Source organism: Girardinichthys multiradiatus, chromosome Y, assembly GCF_021462225.1.
Source record: "Girardinichthys multiradiatus isolate DD_20200921_A chromosome Y, DD_fGirMul_XY1, whole genome shotgun sequence".
Lineage (NCBI taxonomy): Eukaryota > Metazoa > Chordata > Actinopteri > Cyprinodontiformes > Goodeidae > Girardinichthys > Girardinichthys multiradiatus.
Genome location: NC_061818.1, coordinates 19,021,412 through 19,039,816, shown reverse-complemented (window position 1 = coordinate 19,039,816; position 18,405 = coordinate 19,021,412). Strand labels below are relative to the sequence as shown.

The 18,405-nt window shown below is 36.1% G+C and overlaps 1 protein-coding gene across 1 annotated transcript in view; it reads right to left on the bottom strand.

Annotated features, from left to right (window-relative positions):
- The window catches only part of LOC124864946 (voltage-dependent T-type calcium channel subunit alpha-1I-like), a 142,274-nt gene extending 125,188 nt beyond the window's left edge, over positions 1 to 17,086 (bottom strand). The window contains exons 1-2 of the mRNA XM_047359888.1: positions 16,946 to 17,086; positions 8,984 to 9,117 (exon numbers count right to left, since the gene is read on the bottom strand). Of these exons, the coding sequence (XP_047215844.1) occupies positions 8,984 to 9,117; positions 16,946 to 17,086 (275 nt within the window). The remainder of the gene's footprint in view (positions 1 to 8,983; positions 9,118 to 16,945) is intronic.
- Between the last annotated feature and the right edge of the window lie 1,319 nt (positions 17,087 to 18,405).

The following is an 18,405-nucleotide window of genomic DNA, read 5'->3' as shown; positions in this document are numbered from 1 at the left end:
ACGTTTGGCATTGGCATGAGTGACCAAAGGTTTGGCTATAGCAGCCCGGCCGTGTATATTGACCCTGTGGAGCTCCCGACAGACAGTTCTGGTGGAAACAGGAGAGTTGAGGTGCACATTTAATTCTGCCATAATTTGGGCAGCCGTGGTTTTATGTTTTTTGGATACAATCCGGCTTAGCACCGAACATCCCTTTCAGACAGCTTCCTCTTGCGTCCACAGTTAATCCTGTTGGATGTGGTTCGTCCTTCTTGGTGGTATGCTGACATTACCCTGAATACCGTGGCTCTTGATACATCACAAAGACTTGCTGTCTTGGTCACAGATGCACCAGCAAGACGTGCACCAACAATTTGTCCTCTTTTGAACTCTGGTATGTCACCCATAATGTTGTGTGCATTTCAATATTTTGAGCAAAACTGTGCTCTTACCCTGCTAATTGAACCTTCACACTCTGCTCTTACTGGTGCAATGTGCAATCAATGAAGACTGGCTACCAGGCTGGTCCAATTTAGCCATCAAACCTCCCACACTAAAATGACAGTTTCAGTTTCATTGTCCAACCCCTGTAGTTTCGGAAGTAACAGAACAACTCTTTTGGGAAGTTTTGTCCACAGAGGTACATCAACAATTTGCAACAAAAAGATAAATAAAAAAATAGGAGAGCTAGCTTTAGTCTGCTATCTGTGAAATCCCCTCCCTCAGTAAAGATACCCAGCAAAGCAAAATGCACATTTACAGAGTACTGTTTGTAGTCGTAGTATAAAGGATAAAGCTCCACTTGTTTTAGGTTAAGTATTATTAGTAGAGCTACACAGCCGATTGTGATTGCAATATTAATGAGAGCACAACAGACAAGAACTGTTTGAATGTATTGGTAGTATTTTAGATTTTAGGAGCCGTGCATGCAAATTCTGCAAGCCAGTAATATTGTTGGCCTGTTGAGCTGACCTTTCCTTCCCTTGATGCTAACACTTGATGTGTAATTTCAGTGGCCAGGATGCTAATGCTCACCAAGAACATTAGGGACATGGGAAAAATTTCCTTATTGCTTTATTTATCAAATGTATCACAATAATATGTTTCCTGCAGCTCTGGTTGTTAAAACAGGTTTCTAGAAACAGAGTGAACCCCATGCTTAATAAGTGAAGGCTTTTCAGAAAGTCCAGGGGGCTAAAATAGAGGTAGCTGTAAAGAAATTAAGTCCTTATTCATTCATCATCTACACCTAGTTAATGTTGCAGGGTTGAAGGGGAAGCTGGTGCCTATCTTCAGTAGTCATTGGGTTTACATCCTGAACAGATCAGCAGTTCATTGTAGAGGGAACACAGGACATAGTCACTCACACCTAAGAGCAATTTAAAGAGACCAACATGACTCCACTCTTAATGTCGCCTTCAACTCACACAAGTCTCTGCTTACCATCATGATGTCCCAACAATTTTGTGGAGATCAAGGGAAGCGTCTTCAAGAAATTTGAGAAGAACAATTTATTCCAAATGTCTAACCGTGATATAAAAGAACGGTTTACAAGCTATGTTCTCCTCCTCATACAGTCATGGTTTTGGACTTTGGGAGGAAGCGGGAATACCCAGAGAGAACCCAGGCATACACAGGAAGAACATGCAAACTCTACACAGAAAAACCCCAGGCCCAAATTTCAACCCAGAAGCTACATGCTGCAAGGTAATGGTGCTACCAACTGCGCAGGCTTACTGAAATATGTATTGACTGTGTGCATTTTTTTCATTTTTGCATAAAAATAGGTACAAGCATTTTAAAGAGGTTTAAAAATAGTCAACATTAAAATAATCCCATTAAATTTCACCACGTTATCTATTGAAGTATTTAACCTTTTTATTATACACAGTATTATTCAAAGATTTCATATGAAAGAAGGTGTATAAGTTGTCAACAGAAAACAAAAACAAAACAAGAAAACATAAATTCTGAAAAAAGTTGTTAAAGAAAATAAAACGTAATTTGGAAGAAACAATAAAATCATTTTTGAAGGACTTAAAGTACACATATATAATATTGTTATTTTCCCTCTTCTTATTATTTTTATGTTTAATTATTTTTACATACCCAAAATAAACAATATTACACAAAAGTGTGTGAGTCATAAATGGCGGATTGTTACATTTATGAATGGCTGGTGCTATTTAAAAATGTAACACGAACCCTAATGCAAAAGCCCTAATACAACAAAAAAGCTCCACAGAAAGGTACAAGACTCAAAGATGGGGGATAAAGTTACAAAGCACTGAGCGGGAGAATGACATGAAAGAGATATAAGAAGAAAAGGAAGAAATATGGATTCATTTTATTCTAAGTGTTGCCTGCAGGATGTTGTGTCTCAGTCAGAGCTTGGCATCTGTTAGCAAGTCATTTCCACGGCATGGCTAAGCTGTTTGTGCCCCCAAACCCAAACCACTTTCACACGAGAGCAGTCACGGTGAAATATATATCTTTCTGTAAAAGCAGTGAGTCGGTTTAAATGTGGCGCAACTGCTACACAACTCTTTTCATCAGCACAGATACAGTTTAAGTGAGTGAGGGAGTTTCACTGCATATTTAAGTGACAGAACAAGATTATATTTGCCTATAGGGTACTTTGAAAAACCAATCAAACATGTTTTTCAAGTGTGTGCCCAGATGAAATTTGCCCATGGTATAACCTTGCCAGGACAGCATGAAACCAGCAACTGCAACACTGTCACAAGATGCCACCCAAATCTTATCTGAAGAACACGAAGAAACAAGCCATTCTCTCTATCACATAAACAGAGTTGGGAGCCATGTCATTTACAATATTATGATACTTTATTGATGCCATAGGCAAGTATTTTCTATTTGCCCTTCACAGTCACTTATGAAAGATTACTTGCTTTAACAGAACCGTGTAGGTTTATCCACATGGCAAAGCAGGCTAAAATGCAGTAGTATAACAGTTTATCTCTGAACTTGCATCAATAGTCCTAGTCCTTTTGCTCCCAAAGCTGATGCAGGCCTATGTTTGAAGATTTTTTTTCTTTTGCAGAGAAGTTAAATGCAGCAGACTAATTTTCTCTCACTGTTTCATTCAAAAGAGGAGAAATGCCACAGAGAAACTTGATGAAAATGTCAAAGTATGAAGAAAAGCACAAGAGTTGTTTTGGTGGCCAGATTTTATCAGCTAGGTGTAGTGGTCCTATTAACTCCATGCAAGACTATGCAATCTTCACCATTTCTAAAGAATATGCCTCACAAAAATATTTAATAAAGACAACGTGGGATTCGGCAAGGCTCAATTTCCGAGCCATTTTTAACTAACTTCTACGTGATCCCTCTGGCTTAGATAAGAGATCTCTTACAATATCTATCCTGAGGTCATAAAAAATTCTTTGTCACCTCTTGGCCATAGTCAACTACAGTGTCTGAGTTAGCGTTCCCATAATATCCAGGAATGGGTAGGTCAGAATTCCCTCCAGCTTAATATGAAAAAATAAAAAACTAAATAATTGCTTTTGGTCTAACAAAAGCAAGGTTAGAGATCAGCATAAAACTCAAGTTGATAAGGCAAGAGAGCAAGCAGAAAAAAGTCATTAAGGAGTCAGACTTCAACTTTAACAACAGAAAGTTAATCACTAAAGCAATCTACCATCCCCTTAACACATTGCCAGAATAAACATCAAGATTACACAGAGAAAAACGTGTGCATCCTTTTACTTTGAGTAGGTTAAAAAAAGCAACCAGGCAGCTGCAGCTCTTTCAAAATGTTGCAGCCAGAGTCCTGACAACAACCAGGAGAATACGTCACATCACACAAGTCCTTAAATCACTGTACTGGCTTCCTGTTTGTGAAAGGATGTATTCATAAATATTGTTAATGGTCTATAATGCTTTGAATTTTTCAAACATTAATACATTTCAGAGTTGGTGATCAGGTATGAACCATTTAGACCCCACATATCGTCAGAGACCTTCTCACATGGTTGGTTTGTTAAATCACAAAACAAAACCTTACAGTTTACTAGAGCAGTTCGTTTTTGTTTGTCCTTTTGTATTTAGCGTTACATTCTGTTATTGTGATGCTCAACGTTTTGCTGTTGTTCTTCTGATGCATTTTGTGTTTTCAATAAGATTATTTTATCTCTGTTCTTTTATATATCTTGTAAAGCACCTCAATTTACCCTGTGTGTTAGATGCTGCACAGACAAACATGCCTTGCTTAACTATACGTCATAGGGACAATAAACAGACAACTAAAAGGTTTAAAAATATAGAAAATGTTTGAGACTAGTAAAACTAGAACACAGCCACACTTGATAAATAACTTTATGTTGCTTGACTTCATTACAGTGATGGATTAATCATGAGCTCTGTAGACCAAATGGGAAAAGATATGATACAACACAGTACCATGAGGTATAATATGATATAATACAAACCAATGTGATGGTATATGGTACAAGGTGATGTGATATGCTATGAAGTGATGTCGTATTATACAATAGAATTTGATATTTGATGTAGTCTACTGTGTTGTTTTGTTAAAATGAATTACTCTGATAAAATATGATACAATATGACAAGATACGGTGTGACGAGATGTAAGGAATGCAGTATATGCAGTACAATATGATATGGTTATAAACTATTAAATACAATATTTTGAGTATCTTGGAGAAATTTGTCTTTGATACAAAGTGTTGCAATTTACAGAATGATTGCAGCCTATACACAAATACGCTTGATTAATATATGATTCAATCTTTTTTACAGTTTTCTTTGAATGTCATGTTGGGCTGTATATTTAATAAAAAATGCATATTAATTGAAATTTTGGCTCAAAATAATGAGGAAAACTATGTAATTTACAAATAACAGGGTTATGTTACATTTTATTAGGTTATAGACAGCTTTCATTCTCTTATACTCATAGGTACAATGAATACTATGTGTTTCCAAACTTAATGAGTAATTTAGTTAAATACCTGTGATGTCACTTTTGACAAAAACAATTGTGATTATGATATTTTTTCATGATCTTATTCCTGTACACATTCAGCTTTTAATGAAGTACTCCGGTTTCCCCCCACAGTTCAAAAACATGGATGCTAGATGCATATCATCAATGCTTATCTTTTTATCTTTGCAATGCATTGTGTTTTTATATGTGTCTATTCTATTAAGGTGTTTTTCCCTGTGCACATCAATCACATCGGTGTGCTTGGAAAGATAATTAGTGGACTGCCCCAAGCGTCCCTTTCATGATTGTTCTCTGTTTCTCACATTGCTTTTTTTGCAATACCTTTATTCTCACTAGCTTTTATGTGACAGGCGTTGTGCATGTGGGTGTGTTTGGGTGTGTGTGCTGGTTTATAAAGAAGGATTCAGGGGAGATTAAGGGCAACCCCAGAAAGAGGACTTGAAAAAATGACTTTAACATGAAGGACACTAACAAAGATTTGATATTAAAGACACAAAAATGTGTTGTTTTAACTTTCAAATTGATGATATGTTCTTTTTTCCTTTTCCCTTTCCCATGGGATAAAATCATGTTTTTCTGAAAAGTTTTAACCATCTTTTTTTTGATAAAGTGATTTCTTTCAAATTCTATTCAAGTCATTAGTTTTTCCTCTTCCTTACCTCTTCCTTTCTCCTCATGCCCATATGCTAAAAAATATCAGAACAGCAAAACACTAAAACTGTTAAACTGTTCGTTAAATTGTTTAACTGAAGTTTTGTAGTTCACCATCTTTACCAAGGCAAATTCTTAAGCTTTTATTATCTTACAAGTAATTTGTTCAAACATATATTTGAAGAGATGTGACTAGTTGCCTCCAGATCTCTAATGCAATTAAAGCCAAAGTCTGTTTGGCCTATTGTTTTCCTCATTATTCTTGTTTTCACCTATTTCAGGTAGGCATATCAAATATGGAAAGTGAGGCAGAACATGAGTAAAATAGATTAATTTGATTTTAGAGCAGAAACCAGGAAGAGTGAGATTTTATTTGCAGCAGATTAGGATGATATAAAAAAAAGTCACTTAAGACAAAATAAAATAGACTACATGTCTATTTGGATGACAGACTGAATATTATCTGAAGTGGGAATGATGAGCCAGATATACAGAAAGGCTGGAGAAGGACTATAAAACAGTGAGGTGAAGCCCATGGGAAGCAAAAAAAGACAGAGCTCATAATAGAATGTCCACAATAATTTGGTCTGGCAATGCTGGACATGCCCTATAAATTAGCTTTGACTCTGATCTAACATACAGTTACTCAGGAGAAATACTAAAGTGTTCACCGAAATCCATAGTCAGGTAGAAACTTAAGATACCAATACCACGCCTTAAACACATATGCACACATACAGTCACATAGAGAGGCTCTGCACATCCAGTTGGGATAAAGGGATTTAGGTCAAATAAAGATGAATGTCCCTTCAGCTTGCCTAGAAAGTCTGGAGTTCTGTTTGTCATGATTTGTGGGTGTTTTTGGGTTCTTCTTCTTCTTATTATTAGGTTTTGAATCATGCTTCTGTTATCGTCCTGGTCATGCTTTAGTTTTTGTCTTCTAGTTCATGTTTTCTCAAGTTAGGTTTTTTGGATCTGGTTATGCTATAGTTTTATGGTTTACTAGTTGTCTTTAAGTTTGTATTCAAGAGTCTCTGTTTTGCTCCAGCCACGTTTGTTCTCTCCTGTCTTCAATCATCTTAATTTGGTTCACCTGCACCTAGCATTCAGTCTCCTCGTCTCCTCAGTTTCACTTGGTTCTTGCTCCATATATACACATCTGTTCTGTTTATTCCGCGCAGAAACATTTTGGATCACCGTCTCTGTTCATGTCTTGTCTTTTTGATCATGCCTAGCCTGTTTTGCCAGCCTGCCCATGTCTGTTTTTGCCGTCACCACTGGAGTAAGTTTTTGTTAATTAAATCATTTCACTTACCGTCATGCTGCCTGCTCGTCTGCATTCTGGGGTACTCTGCCACTCAAACCCTGACACTGTTGTTGTTTTCCTGCTAATTTACCAGGCATAATCTCTGTCTTTTCAACCCATAGACAAAAACACACATCATAGATTGTGACTATTATCTGAAATAATCCCAAAACTGTAATCTCCCTCTATTAATATGCTTACCAAATAACTGAAAACGACTTATTTCTTCACTGGCGGCTAAGGACAGGGTGTACCTCTAGTCCCACTCCACTGTGCCAACAGATTGTTGTTCTGCATCATGACTAATACACACACACCTACCCAGACTTGCTTTATTACCTGTGTCTGAGCGTCGCATTTCACTTGGATCAAAGCAGGTGTTTGAGCAGATGTGCTTTCTTTCTCTCTCTCTCTCTCTCTGTGTGTGTGTGTGTGTGTGTGTGTGTGTGTGTGTGTGTGTGTGTGTCCATGCATCAGTCTCCCATGGAAACAGCAATTAACTCTTGGGAAGAACAAGTTAATCTTATGCAAAAACATCATATGACTATGGATGTGTGTGTTCTTGCCACCTGCTTTTTTATACAATGCTGCTTTGTGTAGTAATGTAAGTCCTGTGTATAATTAGGTGTAACATGTTACTAAAAAGCTTTTTTTACATTTAATCATCCCTTGATCATTTTTGCCCCAAAAATAACAAGTTATTGATGTTTTTTCCAAAATAAATTCAAAATTCTCACATTTTCATGCATAAAAACTTCCAAGTCTTGTGAAAAGGCAACCTTGTCCTGATTACAAAATGGGAATATGTATAGTTTTTTAAGCCGTTAAAAGGTTAGCTCATTTAACTTGACAATGGACTTTGTGTTGTGTGTATGAGCAATCAGTAGCTTACCTGAAGAAGACAGTTAGAGCACTGAGTTTGGGTAGTCAGGTAGGAACTCCCCAAGGGGAGTCAGCCTAATTCCTTTGATGTTTAAGAGCGAAAGAGCTAGCATATATGGCAATCCACATTCAGACTTTCTGAGAAGTTCAAGGAAAATCTAATGTCTTGTAGTTTTATGCCCAGTTTTGCATAAGAGCTGATTATGATTTAACTGTTTCTAAACCAAAATACAACGCTATCCAGCTGTTCATTTGAAAGACAGTTACAACGTGATAAATGGACAATGTGTATAAATACCAAACTTAGCATTTGGTTCAACTGCTAGGGTTGCTTTTAGTTTGACTATTTGTTCTACAATTAGATGTTGAGCTTGACTGCCAGATGAATAAGGTGGTAGGAAAAGTATTTAGTACCATTAAACTTTTTCCCATTTTGTTCCATCACAACCACAAACTTCAATGTATTTCATTTGGATTTTGGCATATGCATACACAATGCTGTACATATTTGTAAGTTGTGAGGAAAATTATATTTAAAATTTTTTTTCTTTACAAAAAACAAAACAAACAACCCCTCCGCCCTCCTATTTGTTGTAAGTCTGCTACAGATTCTCAGATGGATTTTCATCTTTCACTGATTGTGCATCTTCTGAAGGCAGTTGGTTGTACTGGACTTAGGGAGTATCATAGTAAAGGGGTTTAAACAGAAATGCTCACAATGCAGTTTCAGATTTTTATTTGTAAGAACTTCCATAAATGATGTATTCTTTTCCTTATATTTATAAGCACAGCTATGTGTTAGCCAGTCACAAAAACCCCAGACCATTACGTTGTAATTAGTTGTAGTTGAATATTTTTATGTAGCACTGTAAGTAAATGAGCACAGCATTTGAAGTGAACAAATTGAGTCAGCTATTACAATAACATAATATAATTACACTGTGGGCTCTCTTGCTCATGCTCAGTGTCAGCTTGGATTAGCTTAACTTTATCCCCTGCAACCATTGGTGAAACAGGTTAAGAAGAGTAGATGGATGGATAATTGCAAGTTAATGACACTAATAAATGACAAACACATGATTGAGGAAGGTTTTGAGCCTAACAGACTCACTGTTAACCCAGTTTAGGTGCTATGAATATGATTATTGCTTTCTGAAACAGTTGCTCACCCAGCCATGACGATGAAAAAGTCCAACCTGTTCCAGGTATCTCCCAGGTAACAGCGACGGCCAAAGATCCCGAGAGCCACCATCTTTACCACCATCTCCAGTGCAAAGAAGATGTAGATAAATGCATCAAAGGCCTGTGAAGGGAAATAAAAAAAATGAGGCAATCGAGTAAAAGAAAACCAAATTCTATTTAAATTTTACTAAAGACACCTTAAGTGAAACATTAATCAGCTTGAGCTAATAGCTTTTTATTTTCTACTGAGACCATGAATTCTGAGAGGCTACAACGTAAAAGACATTGTGAAAGATAAGTTCACTTCTTGCCAGTCATTTTTTTTCTTCAACTCTATCAGTTTCATCTCTTCAAAACAACCCACTACTGCTCTTTTTCCTCCATTCAATGGAACATTTAACACTTCAAGTGCAGCAGTTTCACAGAAGCTGTCAGGTTGCTTATTTTCTAAAAGAACTGCCCCATGAAACACCACAGAGTTTCATTCAATAACACACAAACTGATGGGTGATGTGTCTTAAAGTTCATATGCCTTGTTGGATATTGTGGGAATCAGATTCACCTTTAATAATATCTGGTTCATATTTGTATGCTGGCAAGCACTGAGATTATGGTTTGCATCCCTAAAAATATAAAATCAAACAGTTTTCTGTTTGATTTGAACAAAAGTACAAAAGAGGAAATTAAAACAAAAGAGAGACACAAGTAAAACTACAAAACAAAAAAAGATGAAGGAGGAAAAATAGTAAAAGATAAATTGAGACAGATTTGAACATATTCCTGCCTTATCCTGGTTCCGTTATTATGTTCAGACAACTAACTAAAGAGCCCACTGTATTTATGGAACACAATCTTCCCTGCGCTTTGCCCTGGGCTCAATGACTGCATTTACTGCCTTGTTACATATTCCTGCACAGCATTATTCAAACTAGTACTGCTTGACACAGTGTTTCTCAAGGCCTGAACATTTAAATGGACCCATTGCTGCTTGGTGAAAAGCAATTTGTCAGCCATCCATTCTGAGAAAAATGCATGCATTGTATTTGATAAATTCATTTTTCAAAACGTATTTTAAAAGGAAATTAAAGGGATTTTATGGTCTAAATATGAGCATAAATAAATAAAATATGTAAAATAAGTGCTTAGAGAAGGTGTACATTTTCTAGCATGCAGCAAACATAGGTCTTTTTAATTTTAAGATAATAAACATAAGTTTAAAGGTAATTTTTAATGTCTTCTCTGTACAACTAGGATTTACAATATTTAATTTTAATTTAATCAGTATTGCTAAAAGAGGATACAGTAAATGAATGTTTCCTTGGTTCGCAGACTGAGGACATTAACTTTTAGAGTTTTGTAAAACAAAATAGTTCTTTATTTCTGAATACAACTTTTTAGTCATTCTATGATTTTTCCTTTTGTGATGCAAGATTCCTTTCTAACAACAACACAAAATGCTAAATCCCCACTGTAACAGCAGCAGAATAGATCCTATGAGAATTGTTTTCTCACAATTTATGTTTATTAAGCTTTTCCCTCTCCTCTTTGTCCTCCTCAGTTCTGATTGCTAAGATCAATGCCGCAGTTTTTTTTTTTTTTGTGTTTTTTTTTTTTTACACGTGACAAATATCTTTTGCAATTAAATTGCAGATTGAGCAACTCAAAACTTCCTCCAGTTTCCTTTAGTTTGAAGCTGTCTGTGATCTACCCTGCTGGGACCCCTATACTTTAGTAGATACTCATCACTCAGAGGAAGGGACCTGAACATGGCCCTATATTTATTGACATACAGATTGTAGACTGTTTGCTGGAGCTAGTTGCTGAGATCCTTTTTGTAATAGCCAGTGTTAGGCAAGATGCCATTAGCATAGCACCAGTGCCACGAAGAGTGTTGCAGTAAATTATGTGGAGTGCTGCCAGTCCAGAGTTGGAAGGATGAGGTTGCATTCTTGGCATAAGGCCATTGTGTCCAGTTTTACTTCACACTGCCTTATGATGGCCACTGGATCGGTGGCCGGTGCTGCTACTAGGCTGTCTACATCCACGACCTGGATCTCCTCCTACCAAGATATTGAACTGTAATGACTATCCTATGAAAGTTTTATGCAAACAGTGGAGGAACTCTCAAACTTGTGCAAACATATGCACATATTTGGTAAGACTCTGCAAAAAGATCCAAGTTCTGGAAGAGTTTCAATAATGCAGTGCAGTTTTAGTCAGAGTGAAGAAAAAGACAACATACCCACTCAACAAAAGCCTCTGTGTGATATCAAAAAAGCTGGGATAGGGAGAGAAGGAAAAATACTTTATAACATTTTATTTCCACTCACCAATGATTAGCAACATAACAAATTGAGTTTTAAAACAACTTAAATTCTGAGCATTTTTTCATGGTACAACACATTTCTTTATGAAAATTTTATTTTGGTTGTGTTTGACTCAGAGAAGTCAAACAGAAAAATCCACAGTAAATAAGTTCCTTCCAATACAAGAAAGAATATATAAAATTTTAAATTTCTTTAAAGAACAAAACCCTGTTTAGAAATGATAAAAGTAGAACAGTACAAATTTGTGCATAAATGAATGCATTCATGCAAACACTGACACGATGTGGAATTTTGGTTTGTTATTTGTTTACATTTAATCAGGTATTTCTGTGTTACTAAGTATAGTTAATTCTTGAGTCCTTGTTTCTGGTGTTTTATTTTCTAGGTTCTACTCCATTAACTGCGTTTTTAGTTTTATTCTTAGATCTGTTATCTTCCTTTATTCTGCTCTTGGTGTGTGTTTACCTTTTTAGTTAGATCCTTCTCTTGTGGCTTCTGTTTAGTAATGCTCATTTATGTTTTTCTCTGCCTAGGTTCTTGTATGTGTTTCCCCAGGTTTGTTATTTTAGTGTAGTTCTCCTTGTCTAGTCTCATGTTTATTTCCTTACTGTCAGATCATTAGTTGCAGTCAGTCATGTAGCGTTTATGTTTGTTCCGTTTCCTTCATATTGGTTAATGCCAGGATTTGTCATTTAGTCCAGGTTTCCTTGCTCTGTCCCTCAAGTTGTATTTCCCTCTGCTTGCACAATGCTGCTTCAGGACGTTTGTCTGCATTTCGGTCCAACCCAACCCAACCTCACACCTTGACAAACACAGCTAAAGTGAAAATGAGATGCATCATCTCATTATCAACCAGCAATTCCGACCTGGCAAAATTCAATCGGAAAGGGAAGAACTCTGTCCTACATGCTGCTTAAATTGTGTTTTCATAAATAATGCAGCCTGCACGCTTCACATGTAATCTGACAGTGGCTACAACAGTCAGATCCTCATCCCTTACTGCGATGAGAAGAAGGGGAATGAATTCATCATAGTTATTTGTCACTGGTGCTAGCTTTCTCTTCAGTCACCCTATCAGGTTCCATCATCTGCATGATTTGTAAAGAGGGCGAGGGTGTCTCGCGATGGGCCCTCATGAATTGATATATGAGCTGGTGTGGAAGCTGCTTTATATGCTGTCATTGTGCAACTTATTTGCCAGGAGGAAAGGACATGGTAAGTGGGTCATCAAGATTGTGATGGTGAATGATTTAAAAATAAAAATTATGTTATGTGTGTCTTACTTTACAAGTGACTGCCAAAATGATCAAAGGTACCTGCAGGATAAATATTCACTTAATACTCATAGGCATATAGGGCAGGAGAAGAAATGCTGTATCTGGTGAAGTTGTCTCTGGTCTGTTTTTTTTTATTTTAATAATTTAAGGGGATACACTCTCTTGTTGTGTTCTTTTTTTTTTTAAATCAGCTTGTTACTTTTCTGTATATTTCTCAGATATTTTCAAGTATATGTTTATCTGGTTGCTTGATGTGGTTCATATTTTCTGTATTTTATGACTTACTTGATATTCTACATAAATCAAACTAAACTACTATATGACTCATAATTAAATTAAGTGCAAAGTGTGCACACTCTTGCTAAAATTTGGAGTTTTGTAATGTAAAAATTTGTTCAAAACCTCTAATGTGCCATGTATCCTTTACAAATCCACAGAAAAACATGTGAGGTAAAATAAAAAGAAACCTGTAATCATCTCATTTTGAATTTGAACAAAACACAGGAAATGACTGTAGATTTCAAGAGAAACAGGAGCATGTTAAACACCATTTCCATCATTGGAGAAGAAGTGGAGCTAGTGGGGGAGTGGAAAAATCTCACTGTTTAACTGGACAACAGACAGGAGGTGTAACAGTGAAGCTGTGTAATGTGTTAAGTGTTTGCAGCAAGTTTCTGGAGATCTTCTATAAGTATGTTGTGGAGAGTGAAATCCCTTCTGACATCATTTGTTGGGATAGCAGCGTCAAAGCTATTGACTGTTCTGGTGAACGCTCAACCCTTTAAAGATGACTTTCCAAAGAACGATGCTTCATAAAATTAAGAATGTAATGCACAAACCTTAGTCCTCTCCTAATGAGACAGTAATGCAACAACAAAGTGTCTTTAGTCATAGGCTTTTTCAGATCCACTGTAATACAGGTCACTACAGGAAATCCTTCTGCTTTTAGTCATAACCTATATCTATAATAACTGAATAAATGTTTTTATAGTTTGAATTACTTCCACATTTCATTTCTCTTTGCAAGTATTTTGAACATATTTGAATTAAATAACCTTGGTACACCCTTAATTGATCTGGAAAAACATGCGCACTATACCTGGCAAAAGTTCTCCAATCAGGCTCATTATAATCAGGCTTTTTTTTTCTGAATGGTGGATGGCTCATCAAAAAATTTAATTCTTAACTGCTTGTTTGTTGATATTCATTTAAACTTAGACTAACTGTGAATCAATGTAATGCTTAAGTGTTGGGTCAAAACTGACTGGAATTTGGGACTGATAAAATTTTCAACCATTTTAAACCCCAGGTAATGCTGAGGATTAACCCCAGAGTATGAAGGTGCCACCAATGTGTTTCATCGTGGGTAGGGTGTTCATTTGAGTTTACTTTGTGCTGATTTAGATATTCCTTGGAACTATGATCCAAAAGTTTGGTTTCATCAGACCACTGCATGTTAATCCATAGGATTTTAGGTAATTTAAGCTTGTTTTGGATGTTTTCTTTGGGATAAAAGGCTTCTGTCTCTCAATTTTCATTAGATCCAAAAATATGGAGAACACAGGAAATTATTGTAACAGGAAAAACAAAACCAGTACTCTTGGCAGACTCCCTGACCAGTATCCATTAAATCTTTCAATAAGTTTTGGAGAAATGTCAAATTATTGTAATGTCACTTTTGTTGCATGACATCACAAATTACTGTTGATTATCTTCACAGTACCATGGTTTATACAAAATTATGTACATTTCTTGCACCCTTCTTCTGACTGACTTTATTCCTTAATCATTTTGAACATTTGTTTTTCTCTAAACTATGGTTTAAGCGAAAAGAGGCAAATAAGTGCATGTAAAACTCAAAATGTTTTCAAACACAAAACCTGTTTTGTTTTTTCCAATGTAATTTTTTGTTTGTTTTTTAATTGAATTATTTAGGATATGTTTTAGAAAATAGGTGAAAAGTTTTACAATGATCCATTGTAGTCAAAGCAAAATTAAAACCTTTTTTTAAACAGACATCAGGAATACATTTTATATAGATCACAATAACCTTTAGATGAGATTTTTAATGTTTCAAACATGAAAAATCATGTCTGATCTCCTTCCAGAAAATATTTAATATTTGCAGAAAAGATAAAAATATAACTTATATTTTACTAATATTGCCACGTATTCTGTGGTAAATCATTCTAATATTGATCAACATTTTTGTTAATCAATAGCAAATTTAGGACAGTACAAATAAAAATTTGCAGAAAACTGTCAAAATAGGCAATCTCATTTCTCATGTTGGTGGGGGGAATGTGTTTGCTGCAAATGCCAAAGTGGGTTTACACATTTAGAGTTCATTGACTTTATTGTTGCACCACTACAAAGTAAGTAATTATGACAGTAATTATCAAACTAGATCCATCCATATCCTATTTATGCGTATTGACAAACGTCTACACCTCTACCAGGCTTTTAGCCAAATGAGGTCTTTGACTCTCACTTGTTAGTATTCCAGTCGAGACCTTGAAAATAAAATATGAGCACATGCTGGGCTGATAAATTTTGTAGAAGGACAGAGATACGTTTTAAGGCCATAGTAACTATCTAAGCTCTGTCACTAAAATGTCTCCATTTGCAATTAGCAGCTCCCAGAACAGGACCCCTACCATGGAGGACAGTATGCTTCTGACAGATCAAAACATGAAGAGTGTTTGGTGGACAGGGTAATGTTAACAAAAAGAGGAGTAAAATAAATATACTAATAATACTGTTTCTATGCAGGTCACAGCAGAAATATTTTTAGTTCCAGTGGACATTAGAAATCTGCAGCCGAAGGCAGAATAAGGTCATCTGTGTCGCCGCTGAAATTGAGCCTTCACTGAAAAACAATTACAGTCCCAGAGGTACACCCTGATTTCTCCGTCAACTGGCAATAACACATTGCCCTCCTAAGCCCAATTGTATTGATACAATGGCAGAATTGCAGCAACCTGCAATAAAATACAATTCAGAATATGGGCTCCATTTTATGCATGTGTCCAATAGGAATCAAACGCGACTTGTTGGTGTCTTTGATTGCTGATAACATTTTGTAGTCATGTAAACCAGCATTGATGAAGCATACAGAAACAGAAGACAGTCACAATAAGAATGACATTAACTATTTCTCATGTGTGCAATTATAATTAAGAAGCTAGCCTGCTATTTTCTTCACTTCAGCTGGTGATATCTGGGATCTAGGGAGCCTAGGAAGAGTCAGGTGTTTAAACAAAAACAGAGGTTGGGGAAATCTGTTGCCTCAGTTTAGTTAACTCTGAGCGCACATGCTATTAGACATTATTCAGAGCAATAGATAGTTTGGTATAATGGTTCAGTGAAGTTGGATTTCTTCAAAAAAACTGAATAATGTTTTAAGAGACTTTTAAATAACAACATTAAACTCCCTTTCTTCACCCGCAGAATTACAGGCAATATGAACAATTACCGGGTCTCAATCAAAATATGCCATATTCACTGTGGCAGTCTAGGTGTAGGATCTGGGCCATAAAGACATTTTCTCATGGAGGCATTGGAAAAGTGGGTGGACTAGACAAAGAAAAATGACTTATGTCAGTTTCACCATGACAGTCTGGAGATTATTTAATGCTTGAGCAAGACTGTACAGCATTTTATTACTACTCCAAATGTTTTATGATTTCCTACTTTCTCATTAGTTGGAGGGCGGCAGAAGGAGGGACTGGCCCCGGGCACTATTCATGGTAGAACCGCCTCAGCATTTGAGCATAAACAACCAATATTACTGCAAGTGTGTACATGCTCCTGATAGAACAAGTCATTAATTTGTGAATGATGATTTAAAATCTCATTGATCATATGACTCCAAACTCTTTCTTTTAGTTTTGATCATTGGTGAATGATCAAGATTTTATGAAATATAAAAAAGACTAAACAATTATAATAGTTAGTTTGTCATTTGAAGAATACATTGCAGAAGCATTAGAAAAAGCCTGCAGGTAACTCTTGTTCTCAAATAAATGTTCTCAAATGCCACATACCGCATTTGTGAACATTCACAAGCGGAGTCTCAAATGCCGTTCCTCCTCAACAGGTGACAAAATCACAATGCTGCTATGTAAGACTTTATTAACACAAACATATCCCCAATTCCCTCCTCAGAGGATGAAAAAATATAAACATTCCAGGAGGTAAAAAAATCTATCCAAAGTGTGTTTTTTCATCATAGCTTGAAGAATGTCAACAAGACGAGGAGTGCGTTCTCTATAATTGGATGTTTGTTCTATGTCTCCCTCAGTGTGATTACACGTCGTCATTCACACACAAAGGTCCACCTTACCTGGAGGACCTGACAGCGATCCGAGGTACAGTCAATGTTCTCGCAGGGCTGGTACATGCCAAGCGTCACGCAGTTGAGCAGGATCACCATGATGCTAATCCTCTCGAACCACGTGCTGATGGAACTGGGGTTAAGGAGCATGTCAGGAGAAGAAAAACACAAACATTTGTGTATACAGCACAATTCAATTGTGTATCGAACACAATTCATAACCACTGGATACAGCCAAGCTTAGATGGCAAGATAAACCTTGACTAAACCATAACAGACATGCTACTCATAGCTTGCCATCTGGAGCTCTGAAGCAGAGTTGCCTCACAGTTAAATTAGTCTGTTTTATAAATTAGAAAAATGTGTATTGTAGCAACCTTGTTTTAGCCACCGTCCGTGTGCAGCAACAGGTATGGGAGGATCAGTACTGTGTTAATCAGTTTTCCACGGAGTCAGAAACACCAGTCACTCCAACGCTTCCTCTGACTTCTCAATGATAGTTCTTAAATAGTTGGAATACTTGGAAGGTACTTTTGAACTTTAATTATTTTTCAAAACCCTGGTTTAACTTATTACGAGTGCTGGGAAAGTTTGCAGTGGCTGATTTTCCTTAACAATAAAATTTGGGAAAATGCATTATTTTTCTTAGAACTTGTTTTTGTGATATGATAATATAGTTTTTATTTTATTTTAGGAACTATCAATGTACATACAATTCGATAGGCTTTTTAGCTCATATGAAATCGTCTCCTCATTATCTAAATTGGTAAATCCAAAAAACAGCTTGAAAAAATAAAAATACTTGGTTTTCCTCTTCCTTTTCTCTTTTTTCAGTCTCTTATTTCAGATTATTTTTTAATATTGTATGCTTACCTTTGTGTGAAAATGTATGCTTTCATTTATCTGTGACTGATGCTGGTACACCTGAATTTCCCCACTGAGGGACCTTAAAGGCTATTTCTATTTCTATTCTATTCTATTCTATTCTATTCTATTCTATTCTATTCTATTCTATTCTATTCTATTCTATTCTTCTTTCAGCTCATATTCATGCAGCCCCTTTTTACACCTTGAGGGTTGCTTCACCACACTGTTCAACAGTACCTACATATGTACAATCTGCAAACGCAGCAAATGATTTTTAGAAGCGTCAACACAAAATAATTGGGTTAACTTAATGAAATAAAATGTCTCTACTTGATACATGTACTTTTTATGCATACATAAGCAGAGACATGTGTACGAGTCATAATCACCATTATCCATTTTAAAACTCTCACAGGTTTTAGCCTCTTTAATTTGAGGCTTCCAACAGTCAGTTCTTTGCAGCATCAACGAGAGCCTTTCCATAGACACTGAGGATAAAGTTGTTTTTTTCTTACAGTATTTACGTTGGTGTTCTGGTTTTAGAAAATATTTTACTTGGATGATATCAAGGAATATTTATTTAACCAAGTTTACATAGCACC